Genomic DNA, 18,215 nt, shown 5'->3' with positions numbered 1-18,215 from the left:
TTTGTTGATTTGTTGATGATAGCCATTCTGACAGGTGTGAGATGGTACCTCATTGTTGTTTTGATTTGCATCTCTCAGATATTAGTGACTTTGAGCATGTTTTCATATGTCTCTGGGCCTTCTGGTATGTCCTTTTTCGAAAAGTGTTCATTTAGGTCCTTTGCCCATTTTTTTATTGGATTGTTTATCTTCCTTTTGTTAAGTTGTATGAGTTGCAATATACTTTTAAAATGGCTTAGCAGACCGTCAAACCTCAGAGGGAAGGTAGGGGAGGGTGGGGGTAAGGGGAAGAGATCAACCAAAGGACTTGGATGCATGCATATAAGCCTAATCAATGGACACAGACACCAGGGGGGGTGAAGGCATGAGTGGGGAGGGGGGGCAATGGGAGGATAAGGACACATATGTAGTACTTTAATCAATAAAGAAATAAATTTTAAAAAATGGCTTAGTATAATATGTATATAGATATACATTGTACTATTCTCGCAACTTTTCTCTTGGTATAAAATATCTTAAAAAGTTCAGAGAATTATTACATGAAATTTGTAATAATCTAGCATTATCTGGAACGTGGCAAATTGTTGTGATAGTGTTTAATACCATTTAAATAAATAGTTTTTGCTGTTGAAATATAAGAACCAAGTCCCAACTTTGTAGGCCTAGCCCCAGTCTTGAAGGGACTTGAAAGGATATTTTATGGAGAGTGGTTAAAGTAATTAGTAATGGTTAGCCTAGGTTTGACATCTGTTTTTTTAAAATACTTTTAGAACTATTAGATGTAAGAGTGATTAAGCCTGTGCATATGGCTCCAGAACTAGACTCTTCATTATGGTAACCACTACCACAGGTAACTGTTGAGCACTTGAAATGTAGCCAGTCAGAAATAAGATGTGCTATACTACATAAAGTAAAACACGAACCATATTAAGTATGACTAATTATGATAAATGCATGCTAACTTCAAAAACTTAGTATGAAAATAATGTAAAATATCTAATTATATCTTGGAATGATAATATTTTAGATATATTGAGTAAAAAATAAAATATACTGATTAAAATTAGTTTCACTTGTTTCTTTTAATTTTTTTAAATGTTCTGGTGGCCACATTAAAAATTTACTGTGTGGCTCACTCTTATTTCTATTGCACAGCACTGCCCTAGAGCGCTGAAGTTGGTAGTTGTACATAAAGTTAGATTTCAACTTTTCATGAAAAGCAGCTTAATAGCAGTTAAGGACCATCTGAAAATGGAATGGACTGCCTTTGGAATTTGTTGTTTTCTGCTACTAAAAAGGTGCTCAGATATTTGAAGGGAACATTTTAGAGACCATTCAAGAATGAAGTAAGAGCACAGATTTAGATTAGATAAATCTTGAGGTTATTTCAGTAGTACCTTTTCCACCTTCATCCCTGTGATTCTAATATGTTATACCTTCATTAAAAATTTCTGACCTAAGGATAAGACATTTAAAAATAATAATGAAGGGCATATGCCTGGGTTACAGGCTTGATATCCCCAGTGTGGGGCATGCAACATTCTCCAATCGATGATTCTCTCTCATCATTGATGTTTCTATCACTCTCCTCCTCTCCCTTCCTCTCTCTGAAATCAATAAAACATTTTTAAAAATATCTATGTAGATTTAGTAATTAGCCCTAAAAGAATGTAATTGCAAGTGTTGAATGGCATTGAACAAGCCTTGAAAAGGTAATTTTTTAAAACTGTACTAGTTCTATTGTAGAGATCATGAATATGCATCTAAAGGACTAATGGTTAATGGATAAGTGGAATGATAGTGTTTTATGAGAATCAGGACTTTGTAAATGAGATCATATTTCCAGTGACACCCTAAAATATCTATTAGAAATACGGTATTTTTATTCAACCTTAAAGTGAAGATGTGATGCCCTGAAAAACCATGGCAAGTGATTCTAAGCATCTTAGTCATAATGAAACAGTTTATGTGGGCATATAAAATAAAATTCTATAAGATAAGAGTGTAGGGAAATAATATTTCTAAAATATGTTTGTATATATTTTTAAATACGTATGTTTTGTTTAATATTGTAAGTAGTCATGTGACCATTTTATTTACAGGTCTGATATATTTAACAGGGCCAAAAATTTAGGAAATTTTGTTTTTTATCATTGGGAAAATGTGAAATCCATAGTAGTGATTAATAATTTGATATCATATATTTAGTTCTAACTGGAAGGAATATACAAAGTGCTTTTATATTAATTATGCATTCCTCACAAAAACACTTTGCAGTTTAGAAAACTCCGACTTAAGTCACATAACTAGTAAGTGGCAGAAACCAGAATTTGAATCTAGGTCTATCTGATTTCAAAGTCTACATTTTTTAACTCCTGCTATAATGTGTAACTTTTGAGAATAAATCTTTTCATTGAGATAATGCCAAATGATAATGATGATCCACTATCTTGGTTAAAAGTGCTGGTTATGGCAATTCAAGGTATAGTTAGTGCCAACATATATTTTACATATCTGTTTTTGTCAACAGTTTTTGCCTGTGTACATGCACGTTCGAGTTCTGGTTGCTGCATATCTATTTCAGACGGGCTATGGGCATTTCTCATATTTTTGGGTCAAGGGAGACTTTGGAATCCATAGAGTATGTCAGGTAGGAATGCATTCAGTTCTTTTCTTTTTTTTTTCTTCATTTCAACATGCTTTTGTGCCTAACTGTTAATAAAATATAAATATTGTCATTATAAGACCATGAATAATTTGAGTTTTGAAATAGCACTTTAAAATTGTGTTATTTCTATGTTCTATGGTTAATAATTAAGAGATAAATAATTTATTACTGAGGGAAGGGAAATATAATTTAGATGAATGTATAATAAAAGCACTGGTACACAAGGGAAAACATTGCTGGTTTTCTTTAGTTTTGTAGAAATGTATAGTTACCTGGAATTATTATTATAGCCTGTTTTCTCTCTCTAAGAAGAGATTAATATTTATTAAGTTTCTACCTTATTCTAGGCAATTTATGAACATTATTTTACTTATCTCTCATTACAAACCTGAGTTGTGATCTTCTCATGTACAAACAAGGACACTGAGGCTCAGAGAGGTTAAATAATTTGCCTGTAGTAACATAGTAAGTGCTGCAGCTCTAATATCAACCTCTCAAATTCTTTGTTCTTTGAATGACATCACACTGTCTGAAATGACTTACATAATTCCCAAAGATACTTTTTAATTTGAGTAATATCATTTTGTATCTATGACAACTCTCAATTTAATCCCAAATGGGGTAAATCAACATCAAATAGAGATGAAATGGATACTTTTTCTTGAGGTAATCTAATCTCCTCTTATAAACTGGAGCTCTAGGAAGGAGATTTATGATTTTTTTTCCCTACATTTAACACGATGGCAATTGCAGCCAGAGGACAGCTCAGGCTTGTGCTTTGTTGTGATTTAGTTAATATAATGATGCATAAATATTTTATATCCAACTCTTTACAATGACTATAGAACAAATATAATTTTAGGGATTAGTAAAACATGCGTATATATTTGTTATTCTAGTGTCAAACATTTATACTTTGTTAGAAAGAATCTGTCTTTGCTGTTCATGAATATCTTGAATGAAAACCATTTTCTTCTCCTTTTTAATAGGTCTTATTTCGTCTCAATTTCCTGGTAGTGGTGTTATGTATAGTAATGGATCGACCTTATCAATTCTATTACTTTGTCCCCTTGGTCACGGTATGGTTCATGGTCATATATGTTACTTTAGCACTATGGCCTCAAATAATCCAAAAAAAAGCAAATGGTAAATATACTCTCTTACTTATGTTAATAAATATGTTCTTTCAATGTACTAAATTTCTTTTTAGTTGGTAAAGGCTATTTTTTGAGACATGTAAATAGTTAAAATTTATGTGTAGTATTGACATTTTGAAAGTTTGGTCTTAAAAACTGTTTCTAAAATGTTGCAGATAAATAGTTGAAATGAAATAATAGTGCAGAATAATAGTTTTATCTATATTATGTCTTTTCTTTTTACATGTAAATTTTTTAAAGCCATTTTACCTATTAGCTAATGCAACAGTTTCAAAGAGTACAAAGCCAGAATGCAGAGAGCTATGAGAAAGGAAAGCCAAATAGGGCTCCTGTCCCTTACATCCTGCTTCAGTCCTGATAACTCTGCTTTATTTGATTTCTTATATATATTGAGATTTTTAATAAACATTTATTTGCAAAAAAGGCTTTCTATGTCAGACAATTTTAAAAAGTGCTAATATAATTTATCTTCTAGACAACCCTTTAAGCAGTTATTATCAACCTGTTTTACATATAAGGAAACCTAAGTGTCCAAAAGGTTGTCATCTTCAAATTTCACACAGCCAGTCACTTATAGTGTTCAAAGTGAGGCCACAGTCATTACCTTAATGCTTCCCCTCACCCTTAAGATCATAGAATTAAAGTATTTTTCCTTTATGGAAAAATAATTTTAAAAATTTTAATTATTTAACTTAACCAAGTATTGTATATCAAAAATATTTTCTGTTGCCTTTCATTATAATATCGAATAATTTTTCAGGGAAAGAGTTGAGTTCCAGCCTTTAGTAAAATCTATTAGTGTCTTTGGACAGCCTCTGTAGTTTAACTGCTTGACATAAACTCAAAATATTAATCAAATGAATAATCAATGTGTATAAACTGGGAGCACATAACTTAAAACATGTATATGTAAAATATATTTTACGGTTAAATCCTAGTCCATTAGAGAGTTCTTAAGCTTTCTCTTTAGAAGTTTAATGTTTAAGCAGTCTAAGTTAGATTCAACATGTTTGTTAAAATTACATTGAACATATTGTTCCAAATTTTGTTGTAACTTTCAATAATGAATAGGTATAATTGAATTCAGGAGTTGTTTTCAAATATATTTGTAGTGGATGAATAGTGGGTATATAGGCTATCAGGTATATGTTGTAGCCTCATTCCTAGTAAGGACCCTCTACCTTTTTTTCTACTTGTAACTTACACTGCTTAGATGTAGTTTGTGTAACTTATAAGCAGCCTTAAATTATGTTAAGAACTATGCAGGGTATTAATACTTTAAATAGTATCTAATATTTTCTTATGTAAATTCACAATTTTTAATAAATTAAATATTTTCTCTCTTAGGAAGTTGTTTCTGGCATTTTGGTTTACTCTTGAAACTAGCCTTCTTGCTGTTATGTATATGTTTTTTGGCATATTCTCAGGTTTGTACAGTCTTTTTAGTTTATATTTTGTTCTATTTTATTTTAGAGTTCAAATCTATTAAAGTATGTGAGAAGATTCAGAGCTTTTCTTTAGCTTCATTTTTTAATGACTGTAATAAAAGTGTCACTCGGTAGTTGACTACTCAATGTAGATCTTTTGAGACCCACTTTTGTTACCCCTGTTTTGTTGTAAGAGCAATTTAAAGCTCTTCCTCTGGCAATTGTTCAGAACCCATTTTACTTGATCAATCAAACATTTATTGAATGCCTCTTTAAGACACTACTCTAAGTGGAGATCAAAATTCTCTTGACAGAATTTGCAACTTGGTTTGTGCATTATTCATTGCATCAAAATGTTACTTGATTTTTCCATAACTGCAGAGTAAAATTTTGGCAGTTAGTAAAACCAACTTAGGAGCAACGGGATTTGTACATATGTAGTATATTTAATTTAATTAAAAGTTTAGTCATTTTCTCTCAGCTACCTGCTGGTCAGTCCATGAGATCGACATATCGTTTAGGCAGTACAATAAACAAAATATTTTAATTTGAATGCCTGTAGTTGTGACATATTCTGTACAACTTGCTCCTGTCTCCCAAACTCTCTGTCTTGTACCTGGTCACATCAGGTACAAATGTCATATAAGCTGTGTGTGTGTGTGTGTGTGTGTGTGTGTGTGTGTGTGTGTTTCTCTATAAAGCTGGTTTCTGGCTTGTTTGTTTCGTAGGCTTTCATACTTATTTTCATACTTAGAAATAAAGCATTTATATTACTGCTCCACCTCTAAGGTTTTTTGCAGAAGATCTATGAAATAATAAAGAAACGATTGGCAAATGTGTACAGAAATAAGCCAAGTAATTGCAACAACTACTTAATAGTCATTCATTAAAATTCCCAACACTCTCGTGGTGCATCTGAGGAAGAGAAAGGAAGGTGGGCCAGAGGTTCAATAGAGGAACTAAGGAGGTTTCCCCTGCCCTGGATTAGTGTTTACTACTGCACAAGAAAAAAAGTACATAGTCCAATATAGCCCAGTGTCTTTCACATAATGGATGCTCAATAAACACTTGTTTGTTGATCACATAAGAAACAAAATTTTAATCAGAAATAAAGTTGTACATTACAAATATATCATATATGTGATACATATGATCATATCTAATAGCTATATACCTATTAAGTCATATTTCTGTATTTCATATAGTTTGCATATATGATATATAAGTACTTTATATTGAAAATTTTGTTAAGAATCATCCTTAATATTCTGAGGCATAAATAGGACCTATTTTTAACAAGCTATAAGCATTTTAAAATCTGTCATTAAAAGGAGAATATTACATTTTATTAAAATAATAAAGTTTTCCTGACCTAAGCATTCAGCATTACCTAAAATACAATACTGTTTCCATATTTTTCTTAATTTTTATTAGCCTTTTAAAAAATTGTGATGTTAGACATTTTTATGCTGTGGAATTAGGTCTAGTAATGGAGTTTTCCTTAATAGAGTTTGTCGTCATTCTTTGGTCTGGAAATTGAGGTTTTTGTTCTCTTCTTTGAAAGACTTCATTAATGTGCAGGAATGTGCGCAAGACTTCTGCCTCTACATTCTCAGATTTTCAAGGCTGTCAGGTTAATAAAGGGGCACAATTCACTAACTTCACCAGAATAAAATCGTAAACTTTGTTTCAAAAACTAGTAATGGCACTTGCCGTTTGATTGATTAAGGTGACTAATTCAGAAGATTCTTTTAACTCAACTGGTTAATTATAGATTATTAAGGACATTTAGAGAAAGAAGAACTATATTTTAACCTTAACCATCATTTCTTAGGTTATTTATAGCATATTGGTTGAAGCCTTTTGTATTTTTGTGTTTTGATCAGTAAATATTAGCTGTTTTGTGTACTAGATTTAAATTTTTAAATGGAATAATTTTACAATTACCAGCTTATTCTTTTCAAAATTTTCAGTCTCAGTAGCCTTCCGTGTGCAGTAAAAGTAAAGTAACAAAAATGTTTTGTCATCAGTAAAATAAATTTCTTTTCAAATGAATTTCAAATGACGTGATATTTTTAAGTTAAATAAGGAGAACCTAAAAACTGTGAGTGATCCTTATATAATTCTAACTTTAAAAAATTATTATTTTTAATGAATTGCAAGACAAGTATTTACTTGTACCATTTTAATTTATTTTCTGGATTCCTTTTTTCAGGGTGCATTTGAGAAGATCTTTTCTCTTTGGCCATTGTCTAAGTGTTTTGAACTGAAAGGAAATGTATATGAATGGTGGTTCAGATGGAGGTTAGACCGTTACGTATGTATTTACCTTCTGATCTTTTGCCATTTCATATTGTACTCTTAAAAATTATTTGGAAAATTTTTAATCTATTTTTACTTAGTTTTAGAATAAGGACACATGTTGATATGTTAAGTCAAAGCAGCCCTATTTCTCTACATTTTTATAGCAGAGAAAGGGTATGCCTGTATATCAGCAGAAAAATACTGTAAAAATGTTGTCTATAAAGTGGCCTTTGTTTGAGTCATAATTTTGACTTACAGGTGACCCATCATATACTTTGTATGCTTCAGCCATTCAGCACAATATGTATTGAGCCCCAATATATGCTTTACTGTTGGTGTGATGAAGAGAAAGAAGAAAAAAGACATATTAGAGAAAGAAGACATACCTCCAGGATTCTAAATACTAAAATCTAGTTTAAAACCCAAGATTACTACTTATAATTGGGTGTTAGGTATGCAGTATGAAATTGGAGGTAGAAATTTGAAAAGAAGAAAGAGCGGTGTCATGCATGGGTGATTTCATGAATTTAATATTGAAGGATGGTTAAGATTCATTCAGTTGACCAACAAAATGTAAAACGTCCAGCACAGCATTCATTAAATAATAGGCACTGCATAATTACCCTTCTTTACTCTTTTCCCTTTTCCTCCCTTCTTTCACTTATCCCATTTTTCATTCAACAAATGTTTTCTTAGTGCCTATTTCTGGGCCAGTGCTTGGTTCCCATTACCTGTGCATTTTCCAATGAACGCATTGCATTTCAAAACCATGTATTAATTATTATTAAAAAGCTTTGCAAAGGTCTTGTCATCAAATAATTTTAAATTCTCAACTTTCTCACTAGAGCATTCTACTATGATATGGTAGTTCACATCAAGTCTTTATTTAAAAAGAAAGCTCTCTGGTCCACCATGTGTTTTCCACTCTTTAAGTGCATATACTCCTATTTGAAAATATGAACTTGGTCTTGTAATCGTTCTGTGCTTTATTCAATTAAAAGAAGTACCAATATAAGATGTTTTATCTTGGATGAGTACAATTAAATTTTATGTGCCTTCAGAATAGTTTTTTATTAATATTTTTAAATTGTCATTATTTCTTCACTTGCATTATTTCTTCAGTTTGAGCCAGTTTGTCTCATTTTGTTACAAGAGATGGCTTTTCCATTGCTGATAGTTTGTAATAATCATGGGCTTTATTTCATTGCTTGAAGTTTTACTCTTGAAGTTTAAGTCCTAGAAACTCTGAAACTACCAGTAAGCTTTTAACTTAATTACTTTTATACATGTTTTTATCATTTACCACATTTGTTGCTATTTATTGGAAAGACGCTGTTTAAAACAAATTTTTCTCTCTTTATTTTTCAGGTAGTCTTTCATGGAATGTTGTTTGCTTTCACTTATCTGACTTTACAGAAGCGTCAAATACTTTCTGAAGGAAAGGGTGAACCTCTTTTTTCAAACAAAATTTCAAATGTTCTATTGTTTATTTCAGTAGTTTCTTTCTTGGTAAGTTTCAAAATGTAATCTTCTAATTTTCCAACATCCTAATTGGTATACAAAATTTCCTTTAAGAGATAGGAATTGAACTTATTATTTTTAATAAATAAAATATTTTAAAATTCTTTTTTTAATTTTCCAATTGAACATAAATTCAGAAGTGAATACATATACAAGTTAAATATGAAGAATAACTGAAATCTAAGTGATAGGAATTTTAAAAATTGTAATAAATTTGGGAAGAAACATAACGTAAGGTGTTTGACACGAAGAGCCATCACTGCCTCAGGATCACTGTTCCCAGAGCAGCATGGACCGAAGCCCCTCTCTGTGCTTTATGTCTGGGCAGTGGAGACACCCAGTGATGAGCAAACCTGTGGGAAGTTTTACTGAAGCTTTTACATCACATAATGAAGCATAATGTGATAAATAAAGAAAACATCAACATTTCCTGAGAATGCTGACTCTTTAGGGCGTAACTGCGTTTGTGAACCTATTCACGTATTTTTTGTTTTAGACCTATTCCATCTGGGCTAGCAGTTGTAAGAACAAAGCAGAGTGCAATGAACTCCACCCATCTGTTTCTGTGGTGCAGGTAATTATCTTGATTTAAAGAAAGTGTTTCTTAATTCTTGATAAGGACACCACCATCTTTAGCGGCAAAGAAATTTGAGATCAAACTATTTAAAATATAGTTATTTTACTTAAACTTTCTAAGTCCTAGTTTCCTTTATTGTAACAGGGATATTAAAATCTCTTTTAAAGGGTTGTTATATTAAATGTATGGAAATGATCAGTATTTGTCACTTACTAGGCACTTAGAAAATGTTCATTGTACTTCTCATATTTGCTTTTAAGAAATTTTTAATCATTTACCAAATATTTGATGCCAGTATGTACTAGATATTATGCTGAAGGATATAGTGATTACCAAATCAGACATACTTTATATCCTTATCGAGCCTACATTCTTCCATTACAGATAGTAATCATGTAATTACCATGTAATTATAAAGAGAAGTACATGATGCAATAATAGACCGTCATGAGGGGATATTACCTAGTTGGGGTTGGAGTGTAGGTCAGGGATGATTTCCCTGAGAAATCTCAGCTGATTTGGAGGGATGAAGGCACAGCAGGCAGCAAGAAGGCAGGCTATGGTGGGAAGGAGCATACACCACATTCGTAAGTGTGTGGTAGAGACTGGGAGGTAGGCAGAGGCTAGAGGCAACTCAGGTCATATTTACATTTTTGCAGACACCTCTGGTTGCAGGTAATCATAGGACATTGTGGGTAGTGTGATGATGAATAGGGTGCTTTGGAAACACACAAAACTTCTTCCTAACCCATCTTGATGTCACAGCAAGGTTCTTGGAGAAAATAGTGCTAAGCCAAGGCCTGAAAAACAAGTAGCCCAGCAAAGAGCAGCAGGGAGAGTTTCTAGAGGATTCTTATGGAAAAAGCAAAACTATATCATGAGGTTTTATAAATTTTGCCACATAAATGTGATATCATCTCTTTCTTCATAAGAAGCCTCAGAGTGGGTTTATATTTTTTCTAATAAGCATAAATTAAAACTGCTCAACCATGTACTACCTAATACCTGCACTCATATGCAGTCTACAAACCACATGTTTGAGAAATCGAGTTTGTATACACTCTAGAACAAAAATAACTTGTTAATCAATTGGGGGGAAAGTATTTTGTATGTATCAAGTTTAAGAATATAAAGAATAAATTATGACTTGAAGGAAAGCAAAAATGCTTTTAATAAACAGATTATTAATATTTACCTTTGTGGTTTTTTTCTTTAGATTTTAGCCTTTATTCTAATAAGGAATATTCCTGGATATGCCCGTTCTGTTTACAGTTCATTTTTTGCTTGGTTTGGAAAAATTTCATTAGAGGTTGGTACATTAATATTTTGCTCTGTCATATATGTAACAGTCAAGTGTTACAGATATGCTTGTGTGCATATACATGTGTATGTGTACGTTTATATATATGTGTTTGTGTGTAAACCTGACATGTTTTTATTTTTATTTTTTAATTCTCACCCAAGTATATGTTTTTAGTGATTTTTAGAGAGAGGAAGGGAGAGAGAGAGGGGAGGGGAGAAACATCGATGTGAGAGAGAAACATCATTCGGTTGCCTCCCATACACACCTAATTGGGAATCACACCTTCAACCTTTTTGGTGTACCGGAGGATATTTCAGCCCAGCCAGGGCAACCTGACATTTTTTTAATCAAAGCTATGTTACTTACGGAATTATAAAGGGGGGAAATTCAGTACTTTCAAAAGCAGTAACATATTATATAATTTTTTACAGCTTTATTTAAATGACTAGACATAGATAACTTTCACAGTGTTCTTTTTACTGTCTTAAGCTTTTAAGGACAACCAAGATGCTGAGATCAGGAGAGAAAAAGTAGATATAATACTAGTAGATATAAATGAAATCAGCTGAGGGGATTTTAATTTGTTCATCTCCATAATTAAATATAGTTATAATGCTTATCATAATAAAATGCATCCTTATAATTAGAAATTTTGGGGAAATTTTAAAACTCAGTACATTTTGTGTGTAATACTAATATGAAATTAATTTATAAAATCAGTTTAAAGTAGGTTTTGAAATACATTCTGAGTATTCTGAGCTGTATTTGAAACAATATTTTAAAACAATTCATATTGTAATCATAAAAGATAAATTTTAGAGCATATGATTTATTTAAAAGATACATTTTTTAGTATAAGATTTATTAAGTTGTCTTTATAATAGGGAAATAAGCCCTGGCCCATGGCTAAGTGGTTAGAGCACCAGCCCGAGCACATAAGAGTTGAGAGTTCAATTCCAGGTCAAGGGCATGTACCTGGGTTGCAGGTTTGATCCCCTGCCCTGGTCAGAATATGTGTGGGAGGCAACCAATCAATTTGTCTCTCTTTCTCACATCTCTCTATTTCCCTGTGTCTCTCTCTCGCCTCTTTCTCCCCCTCCCTCCCTTCCAATCTCTAAAAATCAACATAAAAAATATCCTCCTGTGAGGATTAACTAAAATAAAATAGGGAAATAAATGTCCCTTTTGAGTTCTTGAATAAATGTTCTATTATTTTTTAAGTCTCAGATTACATAGAATTTAAAAATCTTGATCATGAAAGACTTACCAAGTCATTCAGTGGACTAAAGAATATTTATTTTGCATGCCCCTTAATATTTAAAGCATGAGAGTTTTATAAACTTTGAATTAATTTACTATTTAGTGTTTCTATTAAAAATATAGAAATATCATAGTCTTCATATTTGTTGAAGTAGCTTTAGCATATTTCTACTCTGATATTTTGAAGCAATGTGATGAAAGAACCACATTTGTAATTACAATAAAAATAAATAGTGGTGTCGTCTAATATATATATATATATACACACCCATAGAACTTGAAATACACTTCAGAAACATGTGAATGTGGTCTAAAGCATTTGGCCATACATAACAAACATGGGGAAATCTTAAACACTATGCTATTTCCATTCAAAATTTATACCGCAAACCCAGCACACACACACACACACACACACACACACACGGAGTCATTCTTTACTTGAGGTCTGAATACGGGAGTCCAGATATCTGTCAACTGTCTTGCAAAGACAGGTCTCATACAAAGAATTTTATAAAGTTAGAGGGTCTCTGTGGTTTGTTTCTTGAGGACTTTGAATCAGTGCTTCCGCAAATAGGGGTTCTGGAGAGTGGACTCTGCAGTAGGCTTTTCAGAACCAGCAGTGAAACAGAATTAAAAGGTTTTGGAAAAGTCTGCTAATATAATTATGCTATCAGATGTTTAAATTAGGACAAACTTTTATATTCATGGACCTTCTGTACATATCTAACTTGAAATATTTTTCCTCCTAGCTCTTTACTTGCCAATATCACATATGGCTGGCAGCAGACACAAGGGGCATCTTAGTACTCATACCTGGAAACCCCATGCTCAACATCATTGTCAGCACTTTCATATTCGTTTGTGTGGCACATGAAATTTCTCAGATCACTAATGATCTTGCACAGATCATTATTCCTAAAGATAACTCATCTCTGTTGAAAAGGTTAGCATGTATAGCTGCATTTTTTTGTGGACTCCTCATCTTATCATCAATTCAAGATAAATCAAGATATTAAGTTGCTAAAATTCTAAAAAACTTACACTCTTCAAGCTAACTGTTGCCTGCTTAGAGGAGAAAAGCATCTATCTTGAGATATAATTGTATAGGTAAATAAAAATTTGTGCAGTAAGAGGACAGCTCAGTGATGTCTGTTGAACATGTGTGGTTGTATATATAGGAAATGTACATATCCGATGTGAAATACTGAAAAAAAATTGATGAAGCAGAGTGCATTGTAGAGGATTGCATGTGAAAAGTCTTTTCTACTGGATCTATATTTCCATTTATAAGTGATTTTAAGTTAACATATGAAGGCAGGGAAATAATTGCCTTTCCAGTAAAAAAATATAGATAATTTAGTTAGCTTAGTGTCACACTGTTTTGATATTTACTAAATTTGTGATAATAAGATTGTCTGTACCAATATTCATCATGGTAATTCCTACTTCATTGAAAACTTTCTCAAGAATGACTACAGTATTGTTTTCTTGCCAGATGTGCAATGGTGTGGAATGATGAACAGTATGCCTTTAATTTATGTGTTCTTGTTCTGTTGCTATGTTTCCTGACATGGTTTTCTTTCTAACTGTGGTTTTCAGATATACTAGTACAAGCTTAAATCTTTGTACACTTGGTCTCACAGAGTTGTTCTAGGCTCCATTACAGGGTTTTGTCATTGTTGATGCTATTACTTCTTTTTATAAAAAGGCCAAATTTTCTTTCCAACTCAAACATTCACCTGTTTCTTTTCCTTAAGCTATATCAGTATAATACCAGTTACCCTGTGGATCCATTTAATATGTTTTCCCCTGACTAATTTTGTATATTATTTCCAATGTTTGGAAAGTTCTTTATAATCATTTTATTTCTTATTACTCCCTCCTATTTTTAAAAAATACTTATCAATCTAAACTTGTGCAGTCTAGTAAAGATTCAAGTTGTTACGATTGAGATGTATGACCTTCAGTAGAATTTTAAGTAAACCGGTGACTTTGGACAATATATGTTTTTTGTTTGGATTGGTTTGGTTTGGTATTGTTACAGCTGTTAGAGGTATAAGTTTATTTATCTGTTGTACAGATTTTATTACGACTTTTAATGTTTGAAAGATTGCACTTGTTTGCTCTTATGTGCGGGGTAAAATATATTTTCTGTTCATCATGTGTGAAAATATGGAGTAATTTAAACAGTAAATAAACGTTCTGTGGATGCTTATTTTTGTATGGCAAAGTATCAATTAAACTGTGTGTGTGCTTTTTTTAAAAAGCTGGATCCATTAATGATTGGTTTAAATGTCTAATTCATTTTCTCAAATTAAATTTGCTTTTTCAAACTTAGTGTAGATCACTGTGATAGTTGAAAAAGGAATAACTTAGTTATCAGAGCTTTGGAGAATAATCTGTTCAGGAAGTGTAAGCATTATGATATATTAGTAGTTTTACTTGAAGATTTTAAAAATTTAATATTTCTTTAGCACTGGATTCATGTGCTAGTGATATCTTCTCATTAATTGAGGACTATTTCTAAGACCGAAATGTGTGTTCTTTCCTTTTCTCTCTTCTTCTGCCCTTACTTAATCTTTGACATTTCCCAGATAGACAATTGTAATGATTCATTGCTCTGCCTCCTAGACTGCAGCCTTATAAGTAGAGAATAGTATAGTTATAAATCAAAAACTTCCAAGTACTGTGATCACATTATTCTTGCTGGTGTGGCTTGCCAATGAGTAGAGTGCATTTTAATTTAGCTTGTAAGTATTGTCACCTGAAAAAGATTCTTCCTGAGGAAACAATTGAAGAAGAAAGATGACCAGTATTTCTGGTTTTGGAAGCACTTTTGTCTCCAACACTGATACCTAAGAGTGAATATGTTTTCTCTCCTTTTTGAACTCAAGCCTAAAACTTAACTGGTAAACCCTGCTTCTTCATCACATGCTCTTATTTAATATCCCCCACTGCTTTATTTTGTATATCTACACTAATAAAAGAGAAAGATGCAAATTGATCGTACCTTTGCAATACCCACCAACCAATCAGGAGCGAGTATGCAAATTAACCAATCTTTGGTTAATTTGCAAATGCAGGCACCAAGTGGTGGGGGCGGGGCAGGACACTTGGTTGCCATGGTGACTACACAGGTGTTCCGCACCACCCCAGCCGCTCAGGGCCTCTGGGCAGCGTGGGAAGGTGGAAGAGTGGCTCCAGGCCAGAGCGAAGGTGGTGCCGGCAGCCAGGGGAAGGAAGGCCCATTCTTGCACGAATCTTCGTGCATCAGGCCTCTAGTAGTTATATAAAATAGTTAAAATATAATGCAATTGTAATTAAAATATGTTTTATTTGTTTTCTTTATGAGTTTTTATGGATAAGAGATAAATATGGTAGTTGCCAAATGATAACATCTGTATATGGTGTATGTTTTAATATTGTTTCTGCACTGACTCAGATACTGACTAGATGCTTTACTCAGTCATACCATTCTTCAGGAAAAGATGTTTAACAGAATATTTAGATATGCTGAAATTGACATAAAGCCACAGAGGTTCTCTAAACTCGGATTTTCTATAATATAAATCACATTGAGAACTCTACTATTGGCCCCAAAAGGTATTCACCTGCCTCAAATTTACCCCAATCCTTCCCTGTTTCCTCTGACAAACCTTCCCATTTTTATGGATAGGCTACATAGCATTAAAAATCCAAAGCCTTCATCTAAAACCATTCCGTATACCTACAAACTAGATCCTATTATTTGCTTTAAGTGCTGGTATAAAATAACCTTTATACCCTACCATTCCATTGTGAAATAAGTTGACCAGTTATAACTTTAAAGATGGGAGATTATTTCCCTCCACAAATAAGCTTAACATTTCAAATGTTAGCATAGGGAACTTTTAAGCTTGGTAAAATTAACTTTAATGATAAGTATATCTATTTATATTCATATCTTTACTAGATTGTGAACCATTAAGGCTAAATAAATAAACCATAGGACCTAGGATAGAACCTCTATGTAATAGATACTTAATAAAAGCCAATTTGTCAAAGAATGTGCACTTCCTAGGAGAATGCCACTCCCTTTAGATTGTCCCTCCCCCTTTAGATAGGAACTCCACCAATCTAGAAAACCTTGGGAGAGCCCAGTTGGAATTTTTTATGTTGAACAGCATTACATCGCTAATATACTACCATTTTTTACCTACACATGATAGAAATTTTGGCAGCTCAGATGGCTCAACCTAACAGCTTCTCTTGTTGAAAAAAACACTTGGTTAATTACCTGCAGGATTGATCCTGACAACTATTTTTTTAAAAAATATATTTTATTGATTTTTTACAGAGAGGAAGGGAGAGGGGATAGAGAGTTAGAAACATCGATGAGAGAGAAACATTGATCAGCTGCCTCTTGCACACCTCCTACTGGGGATGTGCCCGCAACCAAGGTACATGCCCTTGGACGGAATCGAACCTGGGACCTTTCAGTCCACAGGCCGATGCTCTATCCACTGAGCCAAACCCGTTAGGGCATGATCTTGACAACTGTTTTAAGAATTCTAAATATTAAGTTTGGTAATGTTTAGGATGCCATTGAGGATTGGTGAGAACTTTTTAAGATACTCACATTTGAAAAGCACTTTAAATTTATATTTGCTTTTCATGAAATCTCTTCTAGTGTCATATGATATGAATTAGAAATATCATAAAACTTCCTTAAAAGTTACATCCATAAAGTAGTATAAACAAAAGACTATTTTCCAAAATTAGAGTTGAGGATATTATGAGCTATAAAATATCTAATAGATTAGTTAGAAATAACTTAAATCTTTTATTTATAAAATACCATTCCAGAGCACACAAAAAATGGGATAAAATCAACATTTTAAAAAAAAATTTGTGGTTCCTAAGAAGTGTTTCTGTCATGTGTAGGGCAACCTTTTTTTTCATGCTTAAAAGTAACTATATTTAAATTCATCTAGTTGTTTTAGCTTTAACTTCACTAATACCTAGTGGTGCTTATTGAAACGACATTTGAGAGACTTTTCTAATGAAAATTGCTAAAAATAATCACAAAACTATTAACAAGATTTTAATTGTTAATTCTAGAGCTACCACAGATGGGATTATTTAACTCTCTTAATCTTCATTGCCAAAATAATAAAGGCAGAACTTAGCTGGGGGTCAATGCTCTCCGGGTCTATCACCCATCTCTTTTTAATTTGAATTTCAGCCAGGCCAATCTTGCTGTTCCTCAAATGTCATACTGTTGTTTCCCTTTGTCCCATTTCTTTTCATCTACCTAAATCCAACTTATATATTTTTTTTTAATTTAAACTCCATTGTAGCGATTCGCCCGTATCTGGAGCTCAGAGTCTGAGACTCCCCCCTGACCGAAAACGACAACCGCGCTCTCAGCCACCAGCCCGCTTTGCGCGCGCACCTCCGCACCTGAGTTTTTTCCACACTGCGCCTCCTCTGAGCCTCGGTGTGCTGTTATTTTTCCTTCTAGTTGAAGAGTCTCTCCTCAGCCAGCCTTCCTGTGGTTCTGGGTGATGTCCGTTCCGTCTTTTAGTTGTATTTTTGAAGTGGTTGTTTGTGGCAGCAGTCTCCGGTGTTTACCTATGCCGCCATCTTGGTCTCTCAAGCCCAACTTATATTTTTAAGTAGAATTTAAACTCCACCTTCTCTGTGAAACCAATACTTTATAATCCTCTTAAACTATTCTAATGTTAATTACCTGTTCTCACTATTTTGTTATTTTTTTCCGATTCCTGCAGTAAGATTGCAACCCCAGGGTCAAGATGGCATTTTGGGGGGATATAGTAATGTGCTATACACAGAGTCCATACAGAGAAGCTTGACCCATCAGTTAAGAAGTTCTGGCTTTATTTCTCCCGTCTTAAAAACAAAATTCCTCTCTCTTGCCTTTCCCTCGCTGCTGCCTCATTTATCTTCCACATACCTGAACTGCTCTTGTCAAGATCAGCAAGCATCTCCACAT

The 18,215-nt window shown here is 33.0% G+C and overlaps 1 protein-coding gene across 2 annotated transcripts in view; it reads left to right on the top strand.

The window, feature by feature from the left end:
- The window catches only part of CASD1 (CAS1 domain containing 1), a 35,606-nt gene extending 21,144 nt beyond the window's left edge, over nt 1–14,462 (top strand). For both annotated transcript variants that reach the window (XM_005876155.2, XM_014547614.1), the window contains 8 exons: nt 2,531–2,650; nt 3,658–3,814; nt 5,173–5,252; nt 7,468–7,569; nt 8,925–9,065; nt 9,574–9,651; nt 10,871–10,963; nt 12,970–14,462. In XM_005876155.2, coding sequence (XP_005876217.2) covers nt 2,531–2,650; nt 3,658–3,814; nt 5,173–5,252; nt 7,468–7,569; nt 8,925–9,065; nt 9,574–9,651; nt 10,871–10,963; nt 12,970–13,236 — 1,038 coding nt within the window. In that variant the 3' untranslated portion in view covers nt 13,237–14,462. The remainder of the gene's footprint in view (nt 1–2,530; nt 2,651–3,657; nt 3,815–5,172; nt 5,253–7,467; nt 7,570–8,924; nt 9,066–9,573; nt 9,652–10,870; nt 10,964–12,969) is intronic.
- Nucleotides 14,463–18,215: the final 3,753 nt, after the last annotated feature.

Source organism: Myotis brandtii, unplaced genomic scaffold, assembly GCF_000412655.1.
Source record: "Myotis brandtii unplaced genomic scaffold, ASM41265v1 scaffold48, whole genome shotgun sequence".
Lineage (NCBI taxonomy): Eukaryota > Metazoa > Chordata > Mammalia > Chiroptera > Vespertilionidae > Myotis > Myotis brandtii.
The sequence above is the reverse complement of the archived record's forward strand: the minus strand, read 5'-3'. Positions and strand labels throughout refer to the sequence as shown.